This window comes from Haliaeetus leucocephalus, unplaced genomic scaffold (assembly GCF_000737465.1).
Source record: "Haliaeetus leucocephalus isolate CR32 unplaced genomic scaffold, Haliaeetus_leucocephalus-4.0 Scaffold138, whole genome shotgun sequence".
In the NCBI taxonomy this organism is placed as follows: domain Eukaryota; kingdom Metazoa; phylum Chordata; class Aves; order Accipitriformes; family Accipitridae; genus Haliaeetus; species Haliaeetus leucocephalus.
Genome location: NW_010972574.1, coordinates 651,425 through 677,424, shown reverse-complemented (window position 1 = coordinate 677,424; position 26,000 = coordinate 651,425). Strand labels below are relative to the sequence as shown.

The window sequence follows — 26,000 nt, the reverse complement described above, 5'->3', positions numbered from 1 at the left end:
CCAGTTTATATACTGGACATGACGTCCCATGGTATGGAATACCCTGTTGGCCACTTTGGGTCAGCTGCCCTGGCTGTGTCCTCTCCCAACTTCTTGTGCCCCTCCAGCTTTCTCGCTGGCTGGGCATGAGAAGCTGAAAAATCCTTGACTTTAAACTAAACATTACTTAGCAACAACTGAAAACATCAGTGTTATCAACATTCTTCTCATACCTAACTTAGAAACATAGCACTGTACCAGCTACTAGGAACACAACTCTATCCCAGCTGAAACCAGGACAGTTTTTAATCTTTTGTGTCTTGACTGATCTATTACTTCTAATAGTTTTTTTCATGGGCTCTTTACAGAAACATCTGGATTCATGTATGTCCTGGAAGCAAAATCACCAACTTCTTTCTTCTTGCCATTACTTGTGCCATTCCTTGGAAACACCCTGAGAAATGAAATGGAATAAAGAGAATTAATCTTATCAATTAAGTTTGCAGAGAAACATGACTATTGGAAGTTTCTGTAAGGGATGGACAGAGAGCAGTTTGTATCTGAACAACAGACATATAGTCACAACTCGCTTACTTTTGTATAATTTACCCTCCAAAGACAGGCTCTTAGCTATCAAACACTTTGCAGCTGCACTTAGAGCACTTGATGGAAACTTGAATGAAGATATGGAAAGTTAACCACAATGCCAAACTCAGGAGGAAGAGATATTACAATTAATACCCCATGATGAATATACTGTGGTCTATTTGCAATGTGTCTGACAGAGTTTGTATCTTAGAGTAAATGTTCTTATAGAGAACTGCATTTGTCACAGAAGACTGGTCGCAAAAGAGCAGATAGGGAAACCGAACACTTCTCACACACTTCTGGTGCATCCTTAAAGTCAAAGCTGCAACACTGTCACAGCAAAGCGATGTGAAGGACTTGGTCCTCAGCCCAACAATTCCCTTAGAGCTTAAATAACATTTTAAAAGAACAAAATAATTTCCCCTACTGAACCATTATAGCAGGACATGTCACATCACAACTTTAAAATTAAGACAGGGCAACAGACAACTACCAGTGGATTAGATGCCACAAATTTGCAAAACTGCAAAATTTTGGCATCACTCCTAGTAATGTGCTTCCATAACCATGCTATCAGTACTTAACAGTCATTAAAAAAAAAAAACAAACAAAAAACCCATAATTAACTGTGCTCAGCAGAAGGAAAATCCATTTTAAAAAAGGCTGGCACAATCATAGAATCCTAGAATCATAGAATGGTTTGGGTTGGAAAGGACCTTAAAGATCATCTAGTTCCCACCCCCCTGCCATGGGCAGGGACACCTTCCACTAGACCAGGTTGCTCCAAGCCCCATCCAACCTGGCCTTGAACACTGCCAGGGATGGGGCAACCACAACCTCTCTGGGCAACCTCTTCCAGTGCCTCACCACCCTCACAGGGAAGAACTTCTTCCTCACATCTAAGCGAAATCTACCCTCTTACAGTTTAAAACCATTACCACTCATCCTACCACTAAACTGCCTGTTAAAGACTCCCTCCCCATCTTTCCTGTAGGCCCCCTTTAGGTACTGGCAGGCTGCTTTAAGGTCTCCCTGGAGCCTTCTCTTCTCCAGGCTGAACAACCCCAACTCTCAGCCTGTCTTCATAGGAGAGGAGCTCCAGCCCCCTGATCATCTTTGTGGCCCTACTCTGGACCTGCTCGAGCAGGTCCATGACTTTCCTATGTTGGGGGCCCCAGAACTGAATGCAGTACTGCAGATGGGGTCTCAGGAGAGCGGAATAGTGGAGGAGAATCATCTCCCTCAACCTGCTGGCCATGCTTCTCTTGATACAGCCCAGAATGTGATTGGCTTTCTGGGCTGCGAGCACACACTGCTGGCTCATATTCAGTTTTTCATCCACTAATTCCCCCAAGTCCTTCTCCACAGGGCTGCTCTCAGTCCACTCATTGCCCAGCCTGTACTTGTGCTTGGGATTGCCCTGACCAATATGCACGACATTGCATGTGGCCTTGTTAAACTTCATGAGGCTTGCACAGGCCCACCTCTCAAGCCCATCCAGGTCCCTCTGGATGGCATCCCTTCCCTCCAGCGGCTTGACCACACCACACAGCTCGGTGTCGTCAGCAAACTTGCTGAGCGTGCACTCAATCCCACTGTCCATGTCACTGACAAAGGTATTAAACAGTGCTGGTCCCAGTACTGATCCCTGAGGAACGCCACTCGTCACTGGTCTCCTCTCAGACATTGAGCTGTTGACCACAACTCTTTGAGTGTGACCATCCGGCCAATTCCTTACCTAGCGAGTGGTCCATCCATCAGATCCATGTCTCTCCAATTTAGAGACAAGGATGTCATGCAGGACAGTGTCAGATGCTCTGCACAAGTCCAGGCAGATGACGTCCGTTGCTCTCCCCTTATTCACAATGCTGGAACCCTGTCGTAGGTGGCCACCAAATTTGTCAGGCACGATTTGCCCTTAGTGAAGCCATGTTGGCTGTCATCAATCACGTCCTTATTTTCCATGTGCCTGAGCATAGTTTCCAGGACGATCCGCTCCATGATCTTGCCGGGCACAGAGGTGAAATCAACTGGCCTGTAGTTCCTTGGGTTTTCCTTTTTTCCCTTTTTGAAATGGGGGTTTTGTTTCCCCTCTTCCAGTCAGTGGGAACTTCCCTGGGCTGCCATGACTTCTCAAATATGATGGATCGTGGCTTAGCCAATTCTTCCGCCAGTTCCCTCAGGACTCACGGATGCCTCTCATCAGGTCCCATGGACTTGTGCACCTTCAGGTTCTTTAGATGGTCTCAAACCTGATCTCCTCCTTCAGTGTGGCAGTTCTTCATTCTCCCAGTCCCTGCCTTTGCCTTCTGCAACCTGGGTGATGAGGCTTCCTTCAGTGGTGTTGAGTGAATGCCAGTCTTGCAGCACCTCCATCAACCATGCGTGAAATACGATTGCAGAAATCTAAACCATCAATAGGTTTCAGAAATTTTAAATGAGAAAACAGCTTACTGAAAAAAATCAGCTTCCTTTTTACTAAGGTTGTCAAACAAACTTTAGAGGAGACAGTATTATTCTCCTATTCAGAGAAAATATCTTCCCATGTTAAGATACCCATAAGAGATTAATTACCTCACACCAGTCAGGCTGTTGTGTTGATTTTCTGCAGCCAAACCCCAATTGCCACAGAAGCCTCAAAAGTTTGAGTTGCTTTTAAGCCTTGAAACAAGTGCTGGACAGTCGTACTCTTCCACACTTCTATTTAATAGCAACACTTCATGTTTGTGTGGTAGAAGGATGCCTAATGACTTTCCAGACTGACTCTCAATTAGACACAAAGTGCGATACAACCAAATAGCGCTGTGAGGGTAGTGAATGAGAGCAGATACTGCCATGAACTTAGGGTGGACACATAGCAGGGGAATGCAGACTTAGATCCTAGAACTGTGCATCATGAAGAAAATGCATCATTAAAACCACTCAGTTTTTGAGAAAATACATTGTGTGAATACTGAAGGTACAGAAAAAAAGCTGAAATTGTAATTAGAGACAAGAAAAAAGGCTGCTAATCTGAAACATAATAAAATGCATAGAAAATTTATTTGACCACTGGAGGAAAAAAGCATATCCAAAAGCAAAAGAATCATAAAATAAATTATAAGGAGTAGTTATTTGGGCTTCCTACCCTTTTGTGACAGCAAATTAGAATGAAATTAAGAAAATAGAAAGGACATAAATCTTACACCTTCACAAACTTTACCATAGAGTCAAGTTTTCTATCTTACCAGTTCATTTCCTTAATTTATATTTGTTTGTAAAGGCAAGGAAAAGCAACTTAAACCAAAAAGCAACTTAAATCAAAAAGCAAAAGCATACTGCCAAAATACCAGGTGTTTCACAAGGTATCTTTCTTTTTTTACAAAATTCTAACACCAGTTGTATTAGCCAGCCAAAAAATGTAATCACCACTTGAGGAGGGGAAGGGGCAGGAAATGTACAAATAAACCTCTTCTTACTTCCTAATTGAAAATACTGTATTACTGAAAATAATCCCAGAGGATAGAAATGGAAAGTTCTATTAAATTAAACATTTCACTTCTACCATCCTTGTCCATTCTATGCATTTTAGTGCTTCTTCCAGATTCATTTTAAGGGAACAATTTTAAAAGCAGCAGAGGTTAATGTTAAAATGATATTTACATGCAGAAATTGCTAACTGGGTGCTCCCAGAATGCAAATTTCTACTTTTTCTCTTGGGAAACTATTTTCTACTCATAAAGTATGAGTAGTTTTTTTTCAGAATTCCAACTTAAATCTCCTGCTACAGTAATCTCTTAGTGTCTTAGTACAATATCATAACATCCTAAATAGTCCTCTGAGACTGGTTTGACACATACAAGGCTAAAGACTGTTGCTTTTATAACTTTTAAAATAATCCCTCAGTTTCCATTGTGATTTATTTAGAATGCATTCATCAGTGTGTTCAGTATTAGCCAGCTATACCAGGAAACAAAATGCATGAAATGAGAAGAAAAGGAGGAGACAAAAGGAGAGAATAATTTCTCACTCCTTTTCAACTCCTTTCTTCTTTGTAATTTTTTTTTTCTCTCTCCCTGTAGTGCTTAGTTATCTTTTCAGGACTCTTCTCTCCCCATTACCACTGCATTTTATTTTATCTTCCTTGCCTGGTTCAGCCCTTTATTATTTCATTGTGTTAGGTGGGCCAAAGCTTCCCTTTCAGTACAGAATTGATTGCTTCCCCACAGGAGTGTCAGCAACCAGCAGGGAGTTGAAAAGATAAACACTCAGAACCAATGTTTCTCCAGGTAGAAACAAGAGGTGACAGTATTTCCAACAATAATTACTCATATCCATCCTGATGGAAACACTGCTGACAAAGGCAATAGAATTTATTAAAAAAAATTAGCAGAACAAAATAATCTCTGTCATGCAAGTCTTAGCAAAAACCATGGAACTCGTCAGTGCCTCTGCTTTATTTAGGCTGATAAGGCCTTGATGACTTCTTCCAGTCAAACAGAGAAAATGTTCTTAACCAAAAAAAAAGGGGGTGGGTGGGGAGGAAACAATGTTTGTTTAGCCATTTGCTTTCTAGGAATCTGAGAACATTGTTATTTATTGTCTTTTTTTTTAAAGTGTAGTTTTATACAATTTGGAATCCTTTTACAGACTGAATATCCAAAGACATTGATATTTTTTCTCCAACTCCTTAGAATTTGATCAAATAGTTCATCACAAAGAAAGGTATGTTCCAACGGGGAAAAAAAAAAGACTATTTCAACCTGAAAGACAGTTAATTAACACATGGCAGGTGATCAACAACCCTAATCTTATATATAATATTAAAAAAAAAACATATAAATGATTTATGAAACTGCCTTGCAGTATCAAATAGGAAGTAGTTGTTTAGGAGTTAGTGGACTTAAACATGAAGTACCCAGATCTGCAGAGACTCTACTTAGTGACACAACAGTGACCTGTCTTCTGTGCCATTGACCACTGGAATTCCGTCCCAGGACAGGCTGGAGAGGTGGGTGCCTCAGGAAGACAGTTTCAGAAAATGATAGTTGAGCAGTGAGGCAGAAATGGCAAGACAAGGAGGATGGGGAAGAGAAAGACCTGCATGATACCATGTGGGTACTGTCAAAAACAGAACTCGGATTTCCACCTCCTTGCTCAAACAACTAACTGTCCTTTTGAGGAATTAAATGAGCAAATTAAATCAAATTGAATTACATGTTACCGAATTAAATTAGTTGTAGGGGTTGGATTAATTCTGTGGTCCACTAACTGCAGTTCTGTTTTACTAGATTCTCTCTCAGCTCATTTATTCCATCTTTCTCCTTTTTATACATTTCTTCTTTTATTCCTTTAATCTCACCTGTAGAATCACTTTTTAAATAATACACATATACAGACACGTGTGCATGCATAGCATTCTAAGGTATAGTTTCTTTTTTCAATTTTTTTTTTTTTGTAATTTTCTTGCATTTAAGTGAGCTAATGTGAAAGGAACAGAAGTACTTTTCAAGTCAACAGAATTCAAAATTTTTAACTAAAATAAAATACAATTGCAATTTATATTTTAAATTTGATTAAAATATAATACATGCAAAACCATCTTCTCCAACTAGGATATGAATCATATAATGCTACTGTAGTAGAGGATCAAAGAAATTAAGGAATCTTACACTGCACAAGTCATCTCAAGTAGATTGAATAAAGCCCCAGAGAGTATTAAACATGAACCTCCAATGGGTGGAGTTTGGATGACTTAGCAGGGAATTCCCTTGCATACTCTGTCTGGAAAACTGTTCCAGAACTGAGAGCCCAGATTAACATCATATATGTAGTGAAAAATTTAAGAAGAAAACAGAAAACCATGGATAGGGCAGCCAGAATCCTTGCACAAGCTGAATGATACATAGAAAAGTAACTCAAATTTTTGAGTTTGCAGATTGTGTTGTTAGAAAAGATGTAAAGATCGTGTGGGATACATGACTCCCACTGCTTTAATCATTACATCTTACTGTTACTTTCAAGTCCAATAATGTCCTCATTTCTTCTATTTTTTTTTACAAACGTTTCCTGGTTTTACATAAGATTTGATTTTCAAAGTTCTTAAAAATGACAAACTTTATTTTCCTCTTTCTTGTTTTACAAAAGATAGCCATAAAATCATCTGATGATTTCATCATTTCAGTGTCTCCTCCTCATTCCAAAATTCCATACCTCACTGGAGTTACAGTCAGGGTTCACTGATTCAGCCCTTTAGAGAGCGCTCCGATTATCAGACAGTCTAGGTGTAAGTTATAAATGTATGAAAGCAAGGACTAAACCCAAGACAAATTAAACACAATATTTTGTTTAACAGATCTCACCAAAGAAAATCATGACTTATTCTTTGTGAAGCAAATAGCATGTAGCTATTCAAGGACAGATTTCATTTGTCTTAATAGAGTTAATACTGAAAAAACTTCCCAAACTCCCTCAAACCAACATTAGCATTTTGTCAAAATATGACTTTGCCATTTGTGTAAAACTTGCACTGTAGATCTGTGACTTTTTTTATTCTTCAAGTTTTCAATTGTTTAGTGTGCACTAAGCCTTAAAACCTAGTGAATAAATGTAGTTGTCCTGGTTTCAGCTGGGATAGAGTTAATTTTCTTCCTAGTAGCTGGTACAGTGTTATGGTTTGGATTTAGTGTGAGAAGAATGTTGATAACACACTGATATTTTTAGTTGTTGCTAAGTCATGTTTAGAGTAAGTCAAGGATTTTTCAGCTTCTGATGCCCAGCCAGCCAGAAGGCTGGAGGGGCACAAGGTGTTGGGAGGGGACACAGCCAGGGCAGCTGACCCAAACTAGCCAAAGGGGTATTCCATACCATGTGATGTCATGCCCAGTATATAAACTGGGGGGAGTTGGCTGGGACGGGCAGGTCACTGCTGTGGGACTGGCATTGGTCAGCAGGTAGTGAGCAATTGCATTGTGCATCGTTTGTCTTTCTTGGGTTATATTTCACTCTTTTTTTGTTATCTTCCTTTTCATTATTATTATTATTATTATTAAATTTCAATTATTAAACTGTTCTTATCTCAACCCACAAGTTTTACTTGATTTCGATTCTCCTCCCCATCCCACCGGGAGTGGAGGGAGGAGGGAGGGAGTGAGTGGCTCTGTTGTGCTTAGTTGCTGGGGTTAAACAACAGCGATAAACAAGAAAAAGAATTCCCTCATTCCTAGTCACATACTGCATGTCTGAAGCTGAACTATTACACCCTGATTACTTCTGCATCTATGCCCTTAAGTGGGGAGCGGCCACTGAAATTGTGGCCCAAAAGCTCTTCTGCCCTGCTGTGCTCTTCCAGCCACAAACACGCAACCGCAGTGTTGGCTGCAGGGCCAACAGAAATTGCAAATTTCCTGGGTAGTTTTCCCAGAATCTCCCCAAGCCCATGAACCCCTGCTATGTCAGTAGTGATGGCTCTGGGTGTTAGTCTGCTACAATACTAATTATAACACCACCTCCACAATAAAATGTCTGCCACTACCTTCAGGCTAACTGTAGACTGAATTGTAGATGCAAGTTTGAAATGAGATGGGTTTTTGGCAGCACCTGCACAAATGAGAAAAAGATGCATTAAATAGTTCTACTAAGAAAAACAGATACTCAGACACTGAAGTCTAACTCTTCTTCTTATATATTGAAGATAAGGATAAATTATTTCTTCATTTACTTCTTTTGGTATGAAACTGTAAGGTAGCTCCTAACACTTCCTAGACCTTCACTGTCTGGACTTAGAAAAAAAGTGAAAATTTCAAAAATGTTGTACTTAGCTCATGTAAAAAATGGAATACAAACTTTAGAGAAGGATGAATAGGTTGAAAAGATTTTCCATTCTCCTTACTGAAAAGACTACAGTAATAGTCATATCTGACATATAAAAGCTTGTAACAGCTGTTACGAAATACTTTTCACAAGACTATGAAGCTAGTACAACTAAGTATAATATTAGTTATCTTTTCTCTGATGCTTTGATCAACTTATAATGCCATCAGTGGGGACAGGGAATCTTGAAAAAATTACATATAATTTTTAACGCTTTAGAATATTTTAGCAAAAAAATACAATTACTGTAACAATTTTCATATATTTAGCCCTTTTCAAAGTAAGATAAAATGTCCATCTTACTTGCTTTGCTTTTCACATGTTACTTCTGCATATGGCAAGATTCGTAAGACTTGTCCTTTGTACAGGACAACAGGCAAACATCTTGAAACTCCATTAAATGAACTGAAGACTAATTCATCCTTTCTCATGAGCCCACTAGAAAGCGACAGCTCATAATCAAGATTACTTTTTTTTTTTTTTCCACAATTTTTTTACATCACACACCATCTACAATGTGGTCACCTGCAAGAGACATTTCATTAGGAGACCCAGGCTTCATTCTTAACATTGTAGTCTCTGGAGTAGTAACAGGTGGCATTGGCGTGTGATTTGAGCACCAAAACAAGAGAGCGCAGCACACCTCTCACTTTATTGCAGAGCTCAGTTCATAATTTAAAATGTGATGCTCTCTAACTCTGGTATTTAATTAATCTGAAAAAGTACTGGGTGTTTTATGGAAGTAGGAAGGAGTCAGAAATAATCTCTGTGGTTCCAAGAAGGATAGGGAAGATGCTGGGAAAATCAGAACTAATGTTTTCCACATAACACATATATACTCACCCAACCAAACACACCAAAATGCTTTTTCTTTATGCTTATTATGAGCAAGCAGGAATATCTGATTTTTCTGATTAGCCAATAAAACCAGATTAACACTCAGTAAGAATGTATACGTTGTTTAAAACAGTCACTGATATTATTTTTTTATTACTCCAAAGAGGAATAAAGATTGTCACTGACCCAGTGTCCCACTTGGCAATAGCTATACATTTTTTTTCTCAAAGGTCTCCTATGCATAACCTTTAGGAGTTAGTAAAAACTACATGTTTATAAAACCACGGTGACCACAAGTGCTTTCACAAATACTGGTTAGAGAGTAGTCATAATTTTTTAACATAAACCCATTGATTACAGATGGCTGAGATTTAGGTTTCCTGGAAAGAATTTTTTCAATTTTCAGATAAGCATTGGTCACGGACACAATGTTACCAGCCAGATGGGCAAAGTACAAATAGCAATGTGTAATTGCAGTGTTTCTGTACAGACTCTATTGCAATGCTTAAGAGAAATCACCAATGAAATTCTCTAATGCACTCTGAAGAAATAGGCAAAACTAGGAATCACAACTGCAGCATTTTACATTCAGGTCCTTTTTTGTCCTCTGTTAAAATTCTCTTAGAGTAGATATTATTTTTCACGTAGTACATGAAAGGATAATGTCTTGCCAAATGTTTCTTTGAGATTATTATAGAACTTTGGGTTTATTTCTGTATTATACTTACCAGACTCCTTGCAGGGTGTGATTCATCATCACCTATCGCCACTGTGTCCTCTTTACATCAGGCCTTCTTACTACAAAATTCACCTGCAACCTTCAGAACTGTGCATCCAACAAGTGATATTTACCCGCTCAACCTAGCAGAAATTCCTTCTTAAATTTACAGAATAGTACACTCTTCAGTAGGGTCTTCATCCTGCATGCTGTTGCATACTAGAAAGCTCCAAAGAGATTTTGATAAGAACTAAGAACATTATTTACCTGGCACAGGATCCTGAAAACTCACAGTAAAGGTGGTTAAGCAAGAAAATAGGTGAAAACACATTCAGAGATTATATATATGATTCTTTTTCCTAATCTAAATCATCTTAAAATGCTTCTATTCAGTTGCCAATGCGTAAAGTAGTTTAATTTGGCAGAACTTCTACTTGGAAGAAGAGTGTCCGGAAGCTGGTTTTCTTACGCAAAGCCTTCCTTTTAGCTTTCAGCTTGCAAGGTATACACCATTCCTATACCAATAAGCTAAATCCAGAGAACATAGATAAAGAGAAAGGAAAAGAGTGTACATTTCCTATTGGTAAATGAGTCTCAGTTTAAATTAATGTAAACTGGTTACTCTACACGGAGTCTAACTGTCATGCAAATTACAGTAACCTACACCCTCCTCTGATTTGGCTGACTCTGTTCTTTCTGTTTTCTAAACCAAAATCCTCGGACTTCTTCCTTTGAGTTACTCCAATAATGGCATTTTGATTTAATTTTGCACATAGGGATACAGCTCTGATTATAGGTATCATAGACAGCGAAACGTATTTCATATTTATGTCTAGGAGTCCCAGAACAACAGAACTGGAAACTACTAGCTTTGATATAAAGATGAATTTTCTTATTGACAGTTATATATATAACAAAAAACAGAACAAACCTTTCAGCGTTGTCTAATAAATTCAGTGATAACTGAAACTCCTCGCAAAACTTTTCCTGGCATTGTGAAATACATCTTGAGATATAATAGAGATAATTGAAAACAGCATTAGAAGGAATGATCTTAATCTTGCATTAAAAGTCAAACACCCTTGTTTGCCAGTAGGCTGCTTACATAAACTAAAATGAAAACTATGCTATTCTTCAGTAATGATCCAAAGTGGTTTAATTGTTCTCTTTAAAGTGATTGTGTTTTGGAACATCACAGCAGAATATCGTAAGAATTTTAACAAACTTTTGATGTTTAAAGCCACACTAAAAATGAGCTATGTCCAAGTACAGAAAAAACCAATATTTTATTTATAATCTTAGTTTAGTGTTTGAACTACAAATTCTGGTTCTATAATTGTTTAAAAGATCATGGGTTTTATAGGTTTTCACAAGTAAATTAATTTCTTGGGGTGGTTTTTGTTTTGTTTTGTTTTTACTTTTTCTTCCATTTTTTCACAGAACCGTGCTTTCAGTAAATACAGAGCAAATCATTACATGGGAAAAAAAAAAGGTTTGCTTCTTTGTTTTTCTCACTTGTAAAGTTGCTGTTATTATTCCATTCTCTACTGAATGATTTCAAAAAGGGCATGAGAAAACAAAAGAAAAAAAGAGAAAAAGTGACAAAATAGTCCAAATCTCACCACTAGAATTCACCATAAAAATTCCCAAAGTGTAACAGAATTCTTACAAAATTTCCTAGACCAGTTCTTTTAGGGAATCAAGATCTCCTATGAAAAATATGGCAAATGGGAATCAGGGTAGGCTGGGGAGGAAAAGGGGAACGAGGAGGGTAAATAAGTGCAGCAAAACCAGGTTCTGAGGAATACACATAATTTTGTCTGCTTTAGATCACAATAGAATTTTTAATAAATAAATTTCTTTTTCTTTGTAAAGACACTTTTTTGAAACAGTAGATTTAGCCCAGTCATTTGTGTCATTTGTTTTATAAATCATCTTTTGTTGTCCCCACCCCCACCCCATAATGTCATAAATGGTTTAGATTTGAGTCTCTTGTACATTGTCTTTTGAGTTCATTCGGATCAATAACGGTTCATGCACTGAACTGTGTATTGAATTTATTGTGTTAACTGTTGTTGTGTGGTTGAAAGGAGACTTATAAGAGTTATAGTGATTTAGGTGCTCATGCTCTATTGCTGGCATGGGCAAGTGACTCTCTATGGGTGTGTCGCCTGTAAGCTCATCATCCACATTAATGATCTCTACAGTCCGCGTTGGAGCATGATGGTTCTGCCGGTGATGCTGTTTCCTCATTTTGTAGAAAATTACCAGCATCACAGCAGCCATGAGAGTGATAGCCACAAAACAACCAATTATGATTTTGGTAGTCTTCATAACCTCATCTATTCCCGGGATCCCGTTGTTTGTGTCCGTCACAGGAATGGTGAACGTTTTTTCTGTTGATCTTGTGCTCTGTGGAGTGAGTGAGGTTGTCATGTTAGTGGTCTCCCAGTTGGTAACTGGCGTGGGCCCAACCTGCTCTGTGGTCTGTGCCTCATCCTGAGAAGGTTCCACAGTCTCTACTGTGACGGTAGAAAAGTATGTGTAACCAGGGTTATCCAGGGCAGTCACATTCAGCGTGGCAGAAGCCGTGGTATTCCCAACAGAGTTACTCACCATGCATGTATACAAACCTGTGTCTTGCACAGTTACCTTTGTAAAATTTAATGTGCCATCACTGAGCACAGCAATCCGAACTCTGTAGGCCCCATGCGTCATGACAGATCCATTTGGAGTAATCCAAGAGACAGAGGTCAGGGAGGTTGACGCCCGGCATTTCATCTCTGCAGCCATGCCTTCCGTGACGTTGAGGTCTGCTGGTGGCTCCACTATGACTGGAGCGTAACACGTAAAGTAATTCAGGTCCAGCTCACCAATGTACCTTCCTTTTAAACTGGGAGGTGTGTGGCAACGGGCGCAGCATGCGGTATTGGAGGGTGCCTTGTCTTTAATCCACCAGCTGAGCCAAAGGATGTCACAGTTGCAGTTCCAAGGGTTGTGATGCAAGTGGATCCTTTCTAGGCGGAGCGGCGTGAACAGGTCGTGAGGCAGTAGTGTTAGATTGTTGTGTGCCAGGTTGATCTCTACAAGTGACTGAAGGTTATCGAAAGCATTCCTTTCTATCACTTGAATCTGGGACTGTATCATCCACAATTTCTGAAGATGCATTAACCCTTGGAAAGAACCTGGCCGGATGGCAGTCAGGTGATTCCCAGAAAGATCTAACTCGTCCAGTTTTACAAGCGGGGTGAGGTTAGGAATCTCTCGAAGATTGCACATGGCAAGGTTCAAATACCTCAAGTTGGACAGACCTTCAAAGGCACCTTCTGAGATGTATGAAAGCCTTTTCAATTCCCCCAAATCCAACCTCCGGAGAGAAGGGATTCTGTTAAAAGCATAAGAAGGGATGCTCTCAATGGGGTTGTTTCTCAACCACAGTTCCTTCAGTTTTGACAGGTATACAAAAGCCCCATTTGGGATAGTGGTCAGACGATTGTCAAAGAGTTCCAAAGTGTTGAGATTGGCCAGACCATTGAAAGCCCCTATTTCAATTGTTCTGATGTGATTCCTGCTGAGCTGCAGGATTTCAAGGTGCCTCAGATGCTTGAAGCTATTAACTTTAATGATTTGGATCTGGTTCTCATGGAGATTGAGTAACCGGGTGTTGGTGGAGATGCCGTCTGGCACGTCTCTCAGATTTTTCCGTACGCAAATCACTTTACTGAACTGGTTGCTGCAGGAGCAGACAGAAGGGCAAGTTTGAGCCCTCACTAGACCAGCCACCACAAGAAGCTGAAGAGCCAACAACACCACAAGCAGGGGGTCAAATAGGGCCCTGTTAAACCTAGGACCTATCATTATCTGCTGTGGATGTAAGGTCATCTTGTTCAACATTCATAATTTAGTTGGTGTTGGTCCTTCTGGAGTTTGAATAGCCTGAAAGAAAGAAAGAAAGAAAGGGAGAAGGAGAACATTAAATTAATCTCTAATCTTTAAGTGTGCTCTCTAAAGAAAGACTTCTTTGCTCCTTTCAGTCAACTCTACCAATTTCATGAAACTCTGTAGTGAGAATAGCTGTAGAAATGCTAATATTTTGTTTCCTGTACAGCTATGTATGTCAGCTGTAACTGGCAATGAGATAAGAAAAAGCCAGAGACTAGCTTTTCCTATTCATTCCAATGTATAAAGCATGTAGCTGGATGGCAGATAACAAGTTCAACCACAGTGGATACCTAAAAGAAATGTTCTAACTCAGAGGGAGAGTTGAAAGAAGTGACAACGGCCTCAAAAGGCAAAAATGAGTAAGATAGGAATCCTCAGACTATTCAAGGTATTAACCTTCTTGATACATTTTAAGACAAGACAACAGATACTAAGAAGAGCGAGTGGAGACTCCTGTTTTGTATGGGTGAAAATCTTTGCCTATACAAATGTGAGTCCTGCATTGGAGTTTAACTAGAAGTAAAGCCTTTAATACTGAATGTTGCAGGTCATGCAAATGTCAGGGCAAGATCTTGCCTATTTCAAATTAAAAAAAAAAAAAAAAACAAAAGAAACATGCTGAGCATCAATTCTTCCATACCGTTAAACAGCATCATCCAATTTCATGACATTTCCTCCTCAATTATTTTGTTTGGCACCAACAGCAGAGAAACACTCATTAGTAAATGTGTGTTGAACACAGAAATAAGAATAGCCTTTTAAATGCTGAAAAATATCTCTGTAGCTTCAGGGTTGGCAGTTTCATTGGCACCTTTAGAAAACCCCTAGAGATCTTACTGTAAGGGGAAAAAAGACCTTTACACTATAAATGATCATTACCATTTTAAGAATTTTGGTACTGATTCATTTGTGGCAGTTCTTAAAGCTCCCAGCCCTCAGTTCATTTTCAATCTGCTGCTCAGTGCAAGGTCCCTCTGTTGTAGAGATTAATGACATTTTCTATAAATCAGCCAAAAGTGAAGTCTTATAAATTACAGCAAGCTTAAAGCATATTTATAACCTACAGCACCCAGATGCATAATACATGTATTCAGTAAAACAAAATACTATAAGGCAACGGTTTTCCACTCCAGGCTCTGAATTGTTTTATTTTGTGTAAAAAAAACTATCTTGCTTTAAAAAAAAAAACCACCAGGAAAAAGTAGATGAACTTGCATCTCACAGCAATTCATTTAACGAAAGACTTTTTTTCTAATTATATATTCAGACAATGTGTTTTTGAGAATTCATTTCTGCATTTTTTTTAAACTTGTTATATGGTTCAGAGCTAGCAAGTGTTCTCATCTCACTTTTAATAATTTACTGCAGAGAAAGCCAATATAATGGTTAAAAACCTGTGAATGGGAATTGGAAAATCTGGGCTGTATCTGTGGTTTTGATCTGCTCCGTAAGTGCTATTTATAAAACATCATTCTCGTTATGAAAGATTCATGAAACTAATGTGTTTTGCAACCTTGAGCAAGTCACTCAACTTCTCTCTCCGTGGCTTACACTTCTGTCATAGGACTGGAGAACCCTGTGGCTGTAGTGTTAGATGTTCCTGCTCCCACCTCTCCATCCCTTCCCCCTGCCAACAACTGTACTTCGGAACATCGGCTCCATGGGTTTAGGATAATGTGCTAGACTAGATGAGGGGCAGCTGCTGTATACACCTTCCTTTTTACTGCAGGCTTACTCTTCAGAGGTGCTGAACACAATATATGGAGAAACTCTGTAGAGAGATGGAGATATCTGTGATCCATGGATTTTGCTGTTGAATAGTAATTAACCATCTTCTGTGATAGTTAATGTGATTGTATTAGCATTTTTGTTTGTCACTAGTTTTTTTTTATTCAGTAGATTTGTCTTTCCTTTGTTTTCTCATTTTTTAAATTCTTCTAAAACTTAACCCCTAAGGACTTGGACTGAATAATGAATTCCATTAACAAGTAATAAAACAGATTACAGAAACACACCAAACCAATTATTTTACCATGGCACTGGTGCAATGTTATTGTCTTCACTGGAACCACCACTCCCTTCACCTACTCCCTTATCCAGCAAACCTTCCCTTTCCATCAATACACATATGCTCCATGGGTAAGAAAAAAAAGATAAAAACATTTTACTTGAATACATTACTTCACTGTAACAAATAAATTATCCAGTTATGAGACTGATTAGCAAAAATTGTTCAACCCAAACCAAAATGTTTCCATGTTTCAGTTGCAAAAAGAAATGGTTTTGCTTTTCTTCTTAAAATAAATTCCCTATATTCCTCCCATTTTTGGTTATTGACTCAAACAATGAATCAGTCACACAGAACTGCTCTTTCCTTGTGCTGAAGGCCAAAATTGCCCAAGGCTTTTACGTTTACCTTTTTCCCCTGTTCTGTGCTAGGGATGTCTCAATCAAACATATGCCTCAGAACTATGACCTGTCAAAGACTCTCGGGAAATTCTGCAGCCCTCAGGTTTCTGCAAAATTCAAATCTGTGTATACTTCAAATACCAGCTTGGTCACTGACTACTTATTAGCTGCTCTGAGTGTATAATTTTGAAGACAGGATCACCATTTTGTGAGATGTAGATGGAAAGTTCTAGATACATTTTCATGTGTTGCTGTGGTTGATTTTTCTGTGTCTAAGCTGTATTTTGTTTAATATGTAAGTATAGAAGATCTATATTGCCATTCCTCTGGAATGTTTTCTGGGAGGCAGCAAGAGCAAACCTTAGCTTTTGTAGCCACCATTTGATTTAACTCTGGATTTATTTACACTACTGAACTTTTTTCCCTCATCTCTGGTAACACAGGAAGCAAAATGCAGTATGTAGCATAAGATCACACTAACTGTGCTTGGTGCTGCTAAAGTATAGGGGAGCTGATGATTCAAAAACGCCACCATGACCAGCAGAAAATATGCTAGGCAGTGACTTGCAAATGCACACTTCCAACTGGTGAGCCTTGCGTGAGGCTAACATACTGCAGTGAGATTCCTAGTGGCAGTAGGAATGTATTAAAAAGGTCCTCTCTTTTATACTGGTGGTTTTCCATAGTTCAGAGCTTAAGTATTCAGGAAGTCTTAGTGCAGTCGTTTCACATCAGGGTAATTTAAAATCATAAATACCCTGGAAATACCCTGGAAAAAAAATTAGCCCACACAAAACCACAATGGAAAATTCATTTAAAGCCTTGAAGAACATTATGGAAATATTTTAATGGGCTTTACATAAAGACCCATCTGGAACTCTGTACTAGAGTAATTTGCTATTCAATATCTGGCTATTATGCTAGAGACACATGAAGGTTTAGCTTTATAAATCCACACATGGAACACAGACCATCAACCAGCTTCTTTAGTCTTTGTTGACACCTTTTTTTCTTCTAAGCGATTTTTTTTCCCCCTTCATTTTTCTAGTACCAAAATATCAACTCTATGGTCAATTCAATAACGCTAGTGCCCTCTGCTGTATAGATTTAAAATGTAGTTTAAAATGCAAAGAATTTCCTTACTGCATTGTCAGCTCCCCAGACACCATACAATTATTAAATGTGTTTCCAAACATGACCTTAAGCCTGTCTGTGGCATCGCGCTAATTACCAAAGCATATACCATCTGCCATTTTAGTACAGTAATGTATATTCTCTTTATGGCCATGGAGACATACATATACATATATGGAGAGTTATTTGTTTTGTGTTCTATTTCCACAGAACTCAAACGCCTTTTTTCAAATTGACGTTTGATATGCATGTTCTCCTCTCTATAGGTTATCCGATACTTAGTCTCGATGTACTACACATTTTCCTTTGAGCAAAAAGCATTGCCCTCTTCAGATCCAATGCAGAAGATGAAGCAAGGAATGACAAAGCTACTCTACCTCTGCAGATATGCACAGTGCAGCTTTCCTTAGGGACAGCCTGAAGGATGCAGTAGTTATGCTATTGAAAGGTAACTCTGCCAAACGTGTATGCAGAGATGTCTTCCTTATGGGCATTGTAATGGAACCCACAATTCGTTTTTCTATTTTTTTGTAATTAGGTCTTAGGCCTGATGTACTTTGATGTCTCCGTTATTTTACCAGGAGAAAGTGACTATACTCACTCTGATCTCTGAAGGATTCTCCTGTAATGGTGGGCTTTGATTACAAAAGAGAACTTCTACACCATTCCCAAAGATCTGCCTAATGAGGTATGGCACGTGGCAAAGATATTTTCCCAAGCTCCACTGACCCTTAGCTGGATCACTAGCAATTTAGTTGCTGGTGGCAACTCATACTTAGCTTTCTGTCTAGTCTGTGAGTCTACGATTAACTATCTCAGCAGTGGAGCGGTGCAGTGCAAAGGCCATGGCTTTATCCCAGTATATGGTTTGTGATACAGCACGATCTAACACACTTTGGTTGGTGCTGTACATCTGCCATTAAAAAAATGAGCTGTGATGCTGTATGTCACTGCATTGAAAATATAGACGGCATTTATCAGGTGATTAAATCATCACAAGGACATCACAGTTAAATCTCACCTAAAGCACAATTAAATCATCACAATTCTCCCTCAGCCATGTGGAGAAAACTTTGGGATGAGGGGCATTCAGATCACTTTTTACAACTTTTTTCAAGTTGACAAATACGTGGATGCATTCAGAAAATGCACCTTTGCTTCACTTTATATAGCACAGTTAGGTATGCTGTACATCACACCCTTTTCAAGAGGTTTTTGAGAGGAAAAACCCTTTGCAAAGATATCTGCATTTTTTAGTAAACAAGCCACTCTACAGTTGCAAATTAAATGGCAGATTTCCAAACATATGAAGAGGAGCTAGGTGCGTCAAGCAGCTAATTATGCTGGGAAGTCTCTTCCAGTAGTAGCAGCATCGGAGAATTGAAAATAGTTTCTGTATGGAAGAGAGCACTGAGGACAGCAATAAAAATAGGTCTAAATCCCAGGATGACCTTATGCAGAAGTGACTCTTTTGACTCTCTTTTCAGGAGCTGTGAATGCTCTCAGGGCCTGAGACTGATCCCCTTTTGGCAGCAATGCCAGCAGAGGAAGCCAAGGGAATCTCAGTGTAGATACCAGGAGACAAGCACACAATATGTTTTAGCTCCACAAAATACTGAAACACACGAGGGTAAACCCTCGTCCCCGAACAGAGACCGAACTGTGGGCAGGGAGCTCCACCGGGGTCAGAAATCCTCTACCGACATCTGCTCTGCAAATGCTCCCGCAGCCTCCGATGCGCGTCCCCATACGGCTGCCAAGGGTTGGGCTGATGGAACCACGTTGCTGGGGATTCACTCGCCGTACCTTCCTGCTCCCCTCCCTGCCTCTTCTGTCCTGAAATTCCTTTCCACCTGGCTGAACCCCCGAGGACCAGAGCTTTCAGTTCAAGAGAAGTACAAACACTTTGCCTGCTGTTCCCTGCCCATATCCAGGACAACGACACCAGTCGTCTTCTCCATTGAATGTCTTTGCTACCCACAAAGGAACACATGCTACGTTCTTAATCGAGCTTCACAATAACCGTCATGCAAAATCGGGAAACTGGGTTACAGTAGATCTCACATCTTTCTCTTCCTCATCTTTTTTTTTTTCTCACAGATTGGCTCCTGTCTGAGGTGTTTGGGTTTTTTCAAACAGACAGTTTTACAGTGCAAACCCATCACCGCAGCTATGTAGCTGTGTATCTTTTCCTCCATTCTTAAAAATCAGTCTTCCCTTTTCACGGCTATAGGACTTTAAAAGTCTCAACAATAGTTTAGGGAGCTATTGCAATAATGCCTAAAAACCTGGGAGGTTTCAAAGCCCAGCAGCTTTTATCTATTTGGGTTTTATTTTATTTTTAGTTAAGTACAGTGGAGGCCAAAGAGGGCTAGATAGGCAGCCCTGCAATGCAAACTGATTACTCATGAGACCAGATAAATCAAAACACTCACAATGCAAATGATTCTCCTCTTTGCATGTTTCACCGTTTCGCTCTGGGACACAGTCAGGATTTTCCATGGCCCCTTGAAGCGTGTAAGTGTAGGAGGCAGAGCGGATATTGCTGTACCACAGATACTTCCCAGTTCTCTTCTGCAAGCCTTTTAAGACTCAGCTGAATCACTAAGACACTGACCTCAAAGACCTAAATGTGATTGGACACATTCAATCCTCCTGAATCACCATTGATTTCAGGGGAGTTCAATCAAGGATGAGTTTGACCCAGTCTGCCTTTTTCTTCTTTTCTTTCATTTTGTTATACAGAAAACAGCTTTATTTCACACCCCTCATTTTCCAGCCTGATTTCATGTTTCCTCTCTCATGTCTTTCTAAGGTTTAAAATTTTCTCCTTAACTTCAGGTAACAGAAATGAACATGAAAGAGACATTTTAAAAATGAGAATTTTAGTGCGCGATGGTCCAGGCAAAAATATTTGCATTTTAGCTGGAAATTAAGAGTTTTCACAGTGTTTTAAGCTAAATCAGTCTGGTATGTCTCTTTATTTATAAATATTCTTTTACTTCCAAGCGTCATTTGCACTTTGTATCCTCAGTACAACTCATAACATTTGCTAATTTTACAGGAAAATCATAGGAAACATCAGACTATGTAATGGATATTTCTTTAGGACATACTTATTTTTATTAAGAGGAATTATTTGACTTCTTTACTGACCTTTCCCTGGATGTCACCCAAAGGGTGAAGAGGACAAAACAGTCCTAATCTCTGTTCAGACTGCTCACAGTGGTATGCAGAGGAGCAATTTATGAACTATTCATGATGAACTAACTTAAATTCTTTCATAAAAGCCACCACAATACAGCTTGGTACTAGTCCACCCAGAAACATTCTAGAAATTTAATTGGAATTAACTTTTAAAGTGGGTTAATTATATTGCATTAAATCTTTGTGTGGACACTCTTATTTAGAATTTAATTTAAGCTAAATTGAATCAAGGCCACAGTAATTTCAATTAAGAGTGTCCATAAAAGAACATAATGTAGTTTAGCTAGTCCCTTTTCAAAGTTAATTTGGATTCATTTTCTTGAGACCCCATGTAGACATTAGGAACTTTTGTTCTGTATTGACTTGGGCTCGATTCAAACCAATTACATAAAGGTAAAAAGGTTTTCTACCTCATCACTGATCCCTTGGGTTGTTCAAGTCCCATTTTGCTCTTCTCACTTCACTAATTCAGTTGATAAAACACAGTTTCTCTGAACCTTTTTTGTTTGTTTCATCTTCTATATTTTCTGGACAGATATTTATGCAGGGAGAAACAGGCAACTGTACAGAAGAAATTTTACAATAGCCCTGATAACAAAATTCTTTTAATTACAGCAGCATGTCACTACATCTCATGTGCCAACCATGACAGAAGGGGAAGTCACACAAGCACCTTCAGGATTTCACTATCTTACGCCACAAATACCTCAGTGAGCAACAATTAAACTGCAGTATATCTATAACTATTGAAAGGATGCTTTCTTAATCCCTTTTTGGTTTACTATCAAAGTGAAATCACAGATCCCCATTCAGAAAGCATCTGTGAACAACAACAAAATTAGTACAAAAACAACCCTTAATAAAAAATTATATAATGTTCTAAAGCACTGCTCCAAAACAATGTAATTTTGACTCCTGTCACAGTGGGGTCATGATTTTGAAACACTGTAGCATTACTTTGGTTTTAGCAGACTAGTAGTGATTTAAGACAACATCTGTTTAAAGGTACTACAGTGATACTTCATTTCAAACAAAGTAGTTTTGGTCTGGTAGACCATTATAAAATTTTTTACATGGAAGCATTAAACTGTATAAATTAACATCCTTTGCAACAACATACTACAAGATTTCAAATTAGCAGGCAAAAATCTGCAGGTTAAGTATATGAAATATTAAAATATTGTGTCTTTCAAAAGATGCAAAGACAAAAAAGTGCAAGGCTGATGGAATGTAAGATGTTAGCCCTGATTCCTTCCAAAATTTTCTCCCTACTCACAAACTATAAAAACAGATGTAGAAAATGTCAGATCAGAACACCACAGTCTAAGTATGAATATACAAATATAGTCAGTACAATAAAGAGCAACAAAAAAAAATTGGCAATTACAGTATATACTTGCCCTTAAGAAAGTTTCATCCTAATCTTAGAAAATTGGAGTCTAGTTTTTAAAGCCCAAAACATCCTTTCCTAAATTACAATATGTGCATTTGTCTACTGAATGTGATAATGCTGAATATTCTTGTTACCCATGCCAATCATCCTTTGAGCCTTGCTGAGCTCTTGACCTCAGTAGATAATATAAACTAGAGGACAGAAATATTTTAGTTTGATGAATATATAATGCAGTTGTGGATCCGTAGTAGTTTCTGTACTTTGGCAACAGAGACACTCTGGTAAAATTTGAAGTAATTTAGAAAGATTTTAAGATTATTTTGAGATTAGCAAATCAGAGGATTGTCCATTTCAGTGGCATAAAAAAATCAAGTTCGTGCCTTAGCAAGTGCAGTTTTTCCAAATGCATTTTGTAATATGTACAACAGAGGAGACTGAGGGATGAAAGGGAATTATATTAAAGCAACCATGCAAAATCTGCACAAATGTTTTTTTGGGATATGAATTAAAATAGGTACCTGCTTAAATATTATCATGACATAACGCTGTGTCAAGAAAGGTGTTTTCCTTTTTTAAGGTCTGAATTATTTGATGTTGAGTTGGAGAAGTGCTTGATAGGTATTTCATAACCTTGGTAACTTTAGGGAGTCCATTTTGCATCACTGCATTTGTAGCGGCTAACTGAGTCCAAATTACTCCCTCATTGTGTTAATAAACAAAGAGACAAAGAGACAAAGAGACATGAGATAAAAAGTTAAGGCTGTAAATAGCCTCGACTCTGGCAAATGATGGTTAAACTTCTTGTCCTTGGTAACTATGGAAACCCCTTAAGGTAAGAGTGGAACAGAGGCATTTTGTGGTCTGCAATTTACAAGCTGTTTATTTAATTATGAAGGAATATGAAACTGTTAGGGGCAATGCAATTATCATACTGTGACAGTGTTTTGAGAGAAAAAATAGGTACAGAGAAATATAAGAAGTTAATTTTTTGGAAAATTACTAGTTTTAGGACTTCTATGAAACTGCAGCACACTGTTTTTTACGGAGATTTGTGATTTTTTATTTTTATTTTTTTTCCAAAAGGGTGTGAGGAGCCAAAATTAGTAATATGACATTTTGCCATAATATCCCTCAGTAGATTCCTAGCAATTATGTCCACTCTATGCCTCATGAACAAAACCAAGGTCAGGGTGTATTTCAATTAAACCCTAGGTGTTACCAAAGTGCAGCACAGCCAGAATAGCAAGCACATTATTACCAGATCTATCACTGCTGGGCAATGAATAGGTCACAGGTGCTCTTGCATACAGTATTTGTACACCTTTAAATATTACAAGTGGGAAAATGTTTCGATCCAATTTAGGAGGCAGCTAGTGAAATAAAATGAAGAGTGAAACTATGTGATGACTCAGAGGGACTATAACAACTACTTACAAGTATTTTCCTGGTTCTGAACAACAAACTTTGACCTGAGACTTCTGTTGTTGGGAGCTGCGTGAACGCAGGGGCCCCAGGGCCCTTTGCATACAATGGGCATTTTGGCAATGATCCATCCTTGATTGGATCGCCTTAATAAGACATCAAACATAAACACATCCTCACAAGGCCTCTGGAAAGAAGACAGATAATATTACGGTAGTTTATGGCTGAAGAAAGCGAGGCAATAATGGATTAAATCAGCTGGCAAAATTTCGCATGTGTCTACATGATACTTTGCAAACATGAGCTTCACGCTCCACGTTGACCAGATGCAATGCGTGTTGCTCCAAATGATAGCCAAGTAGCAACCGTTAGCTTTTTGCTGACCCCAGGCTAATGTGCCTCACAGTGCTGCTCCAGCCTGGCCCTAAGAGCACAAAGACAGAGTCTGCATCCGCGCGGAGCATGGATGAATCTTGCTCACAGCAGTCCGCAAGAGCCCAAGTGGATATACTATAATGAAAGGTGTCAGCAGCAGAGGCAGTACAGGGACCCAGAACTCCTGAATCGCATTTCCACCAGAATGTGAACTTTATCTACATATTAAATTAGAAGATCAACATGCCATGACATTTAAAACTCAATTTGATTAAATATTAGAAAATGTTCTGTCCTATTCTACAGATTCCTGCATTACTCTTCTTATCATAGTATTTGCACACCTTCCGGAAACACATTAAATATCCTAAATGGGTCATTTCATCTGCATACCCTTTCTTTCATTCCTTCTCCTACAGGACTGTATTCAGATGCTGTCTAGTTTGGTATGTATTATGAAGTATCTGCCACAAGCTGTTGATACTATAGCTGGAAAGTCTAAAGAAATACATTGCGAGTTTGAAATTATGATTTACGATGTTTGCTATGCTATTCCTTCTTGAAACTCATTGGACATCTCATGAGAAGTGTTCCTCAATTCTACCCAAAGAACAGGCCACAGATGCTGGTATGGATCACCTGGGACCCAGTCCAATCCCTCCTCCAGTGGGAACGGGCAGGGACTCCTGGGAACCTACTGTCACCTTTTCCCTGTGAACTGTTCTTGAAGCTTCCTCTTGGCAAGGCTTTCCAATATGTGTGCTATGATCTTCTGATCCTTGCCCACAGGAAAGCTTTTATATAAGCCTCATGTCAGACAGGATCTTGGCAAGCCCTGAAGTGATTTTTAACTATAAATGTTTAAAACAACCTGAAAGAAAATTCCTACCATATAACTGTACAAGTGGCAAAATGTGATGTTTCAAATTCATTATCATTTGGGGCTATCCAACTAGGAAGATGCAAATCACTTGAAAAAGTACAACAGTTCACATTCAGGACACTATCGTCACTAGCCGAAGAAGGAAGGGGAAGAGGGTAATAGTTAAGAGGTTTATAACTGTTTCACATACAACTAGGCAAAGTATTTTCTGGCACCATTGCACCAGTCCAGGATAATATGAACTCCACCTTTCCCATTTGCTATTACCATATACTCTCAAGTGTGTCAGTCCTTCTGCCACAAACATCTGTTTCTGACCTAGTAAAGGACTGATGATGTTTCATGGAACAGAGTACTTTTGAAAGCTGGTATGCTCCAAAACCAGTTTCACTCTGAAGTGACTAATTGCTAATGTTTTAATTACTAAATTCCAATAATAAGTGCATTAACCCCAAAATATGTTTGTATAAAGCATAGTCATAGGGTCATACATGTATATATAAGACTACATACGAATTTTACCCTGACAGGTAAAAAACATCCTTTCCCTTGACAGCTTAGTCAAGACTGGAAGCAAAACCAAAGAAATATAACTAAGTCAAACTTTATAACCGTGTCATCTACTTTGAACACTGCAAACAAAAATAATTCTGTATTTTTACTTTAACCAGTTTTAAGTTTATTCAAATGCTAAATTAATTCTGAAGTAACTCATTAATTATGAACATTTTGTTTCTACATGTGCTGAAATAAGGCACTAGCACAATCCAGGTTTTTCTGAGGTATCCAAAACATAGTGCATATCTTTGCAGAATATATGGACTGATTCAAGAACTGATAATGTATATGTGCCTGGAAAAGTTATCATTAAAAAAGAAAGCTTGCAGTGCAGCTTGGTGAAAATCAAAGGCTCCAAAGGAGTTTGCAATAAAGTGGTAAATTATATGAGTTATTCTCTTTCTGTCCAGACTATCTATAAATCATAGAATCGTAGAATCCTAGAATGGTTTGGGTTGGAAGGGACCTGAAAGATCATCTAGTTCCCACACCCCTGCCATGGGCAGGGACACCTTCCACTAGACCAGGTTGCTCCAAGCCCCATCCAACCTGGCCTTGAACACTGCCAGGGATGGGGCAGCCACAGCCTCTCTGGGCAACCTCTTCCAGTGCCTCACCACCCTCAGAGTAAAGAACTTTCTTAAACCTAATCTAAATCTACCCATTTTCAGTTTAGAGCCATTATCCCTTGTCCTATCACTACA

At 38.7% G+C, this 26,000-nt stretch overlaps 1 protein-coding gene across 2 annotated transcripts in view; it reads right to left on the bottom strand.

Moving 5' to 3' along the window:
• Nucleotides 1-11,458: 11,458 nt before the first annotated feature.
• Nucleotides 11,459-26,000, bottom strand: part of LRRC4C (leucine rich repeat containing 4C) — a 101,115-nt gene continuing 86,573 nt past the window's right edge. The window contains exon 2 of one of the 2 annotated variants that reach the window (XM_010586005.1): nucleotides 11,459-13,909. In XM_010586005.1, the coding sequence (XP_010584307.1) occupies nucleotides 11,951-13,867 (1,917 nt within the window). In that variant the 5' untranslated portion in view covers nucleotides 13,868-13,909 and the 3' untranslated portion in view covers nucleotides 11,459-11,950. Of the gene's footprint in view, nucleotides 13,910-26,000 lie in introns of those variants that run through there. The other variant, XM_010586004.1, reaches the window with a different exon arrangement.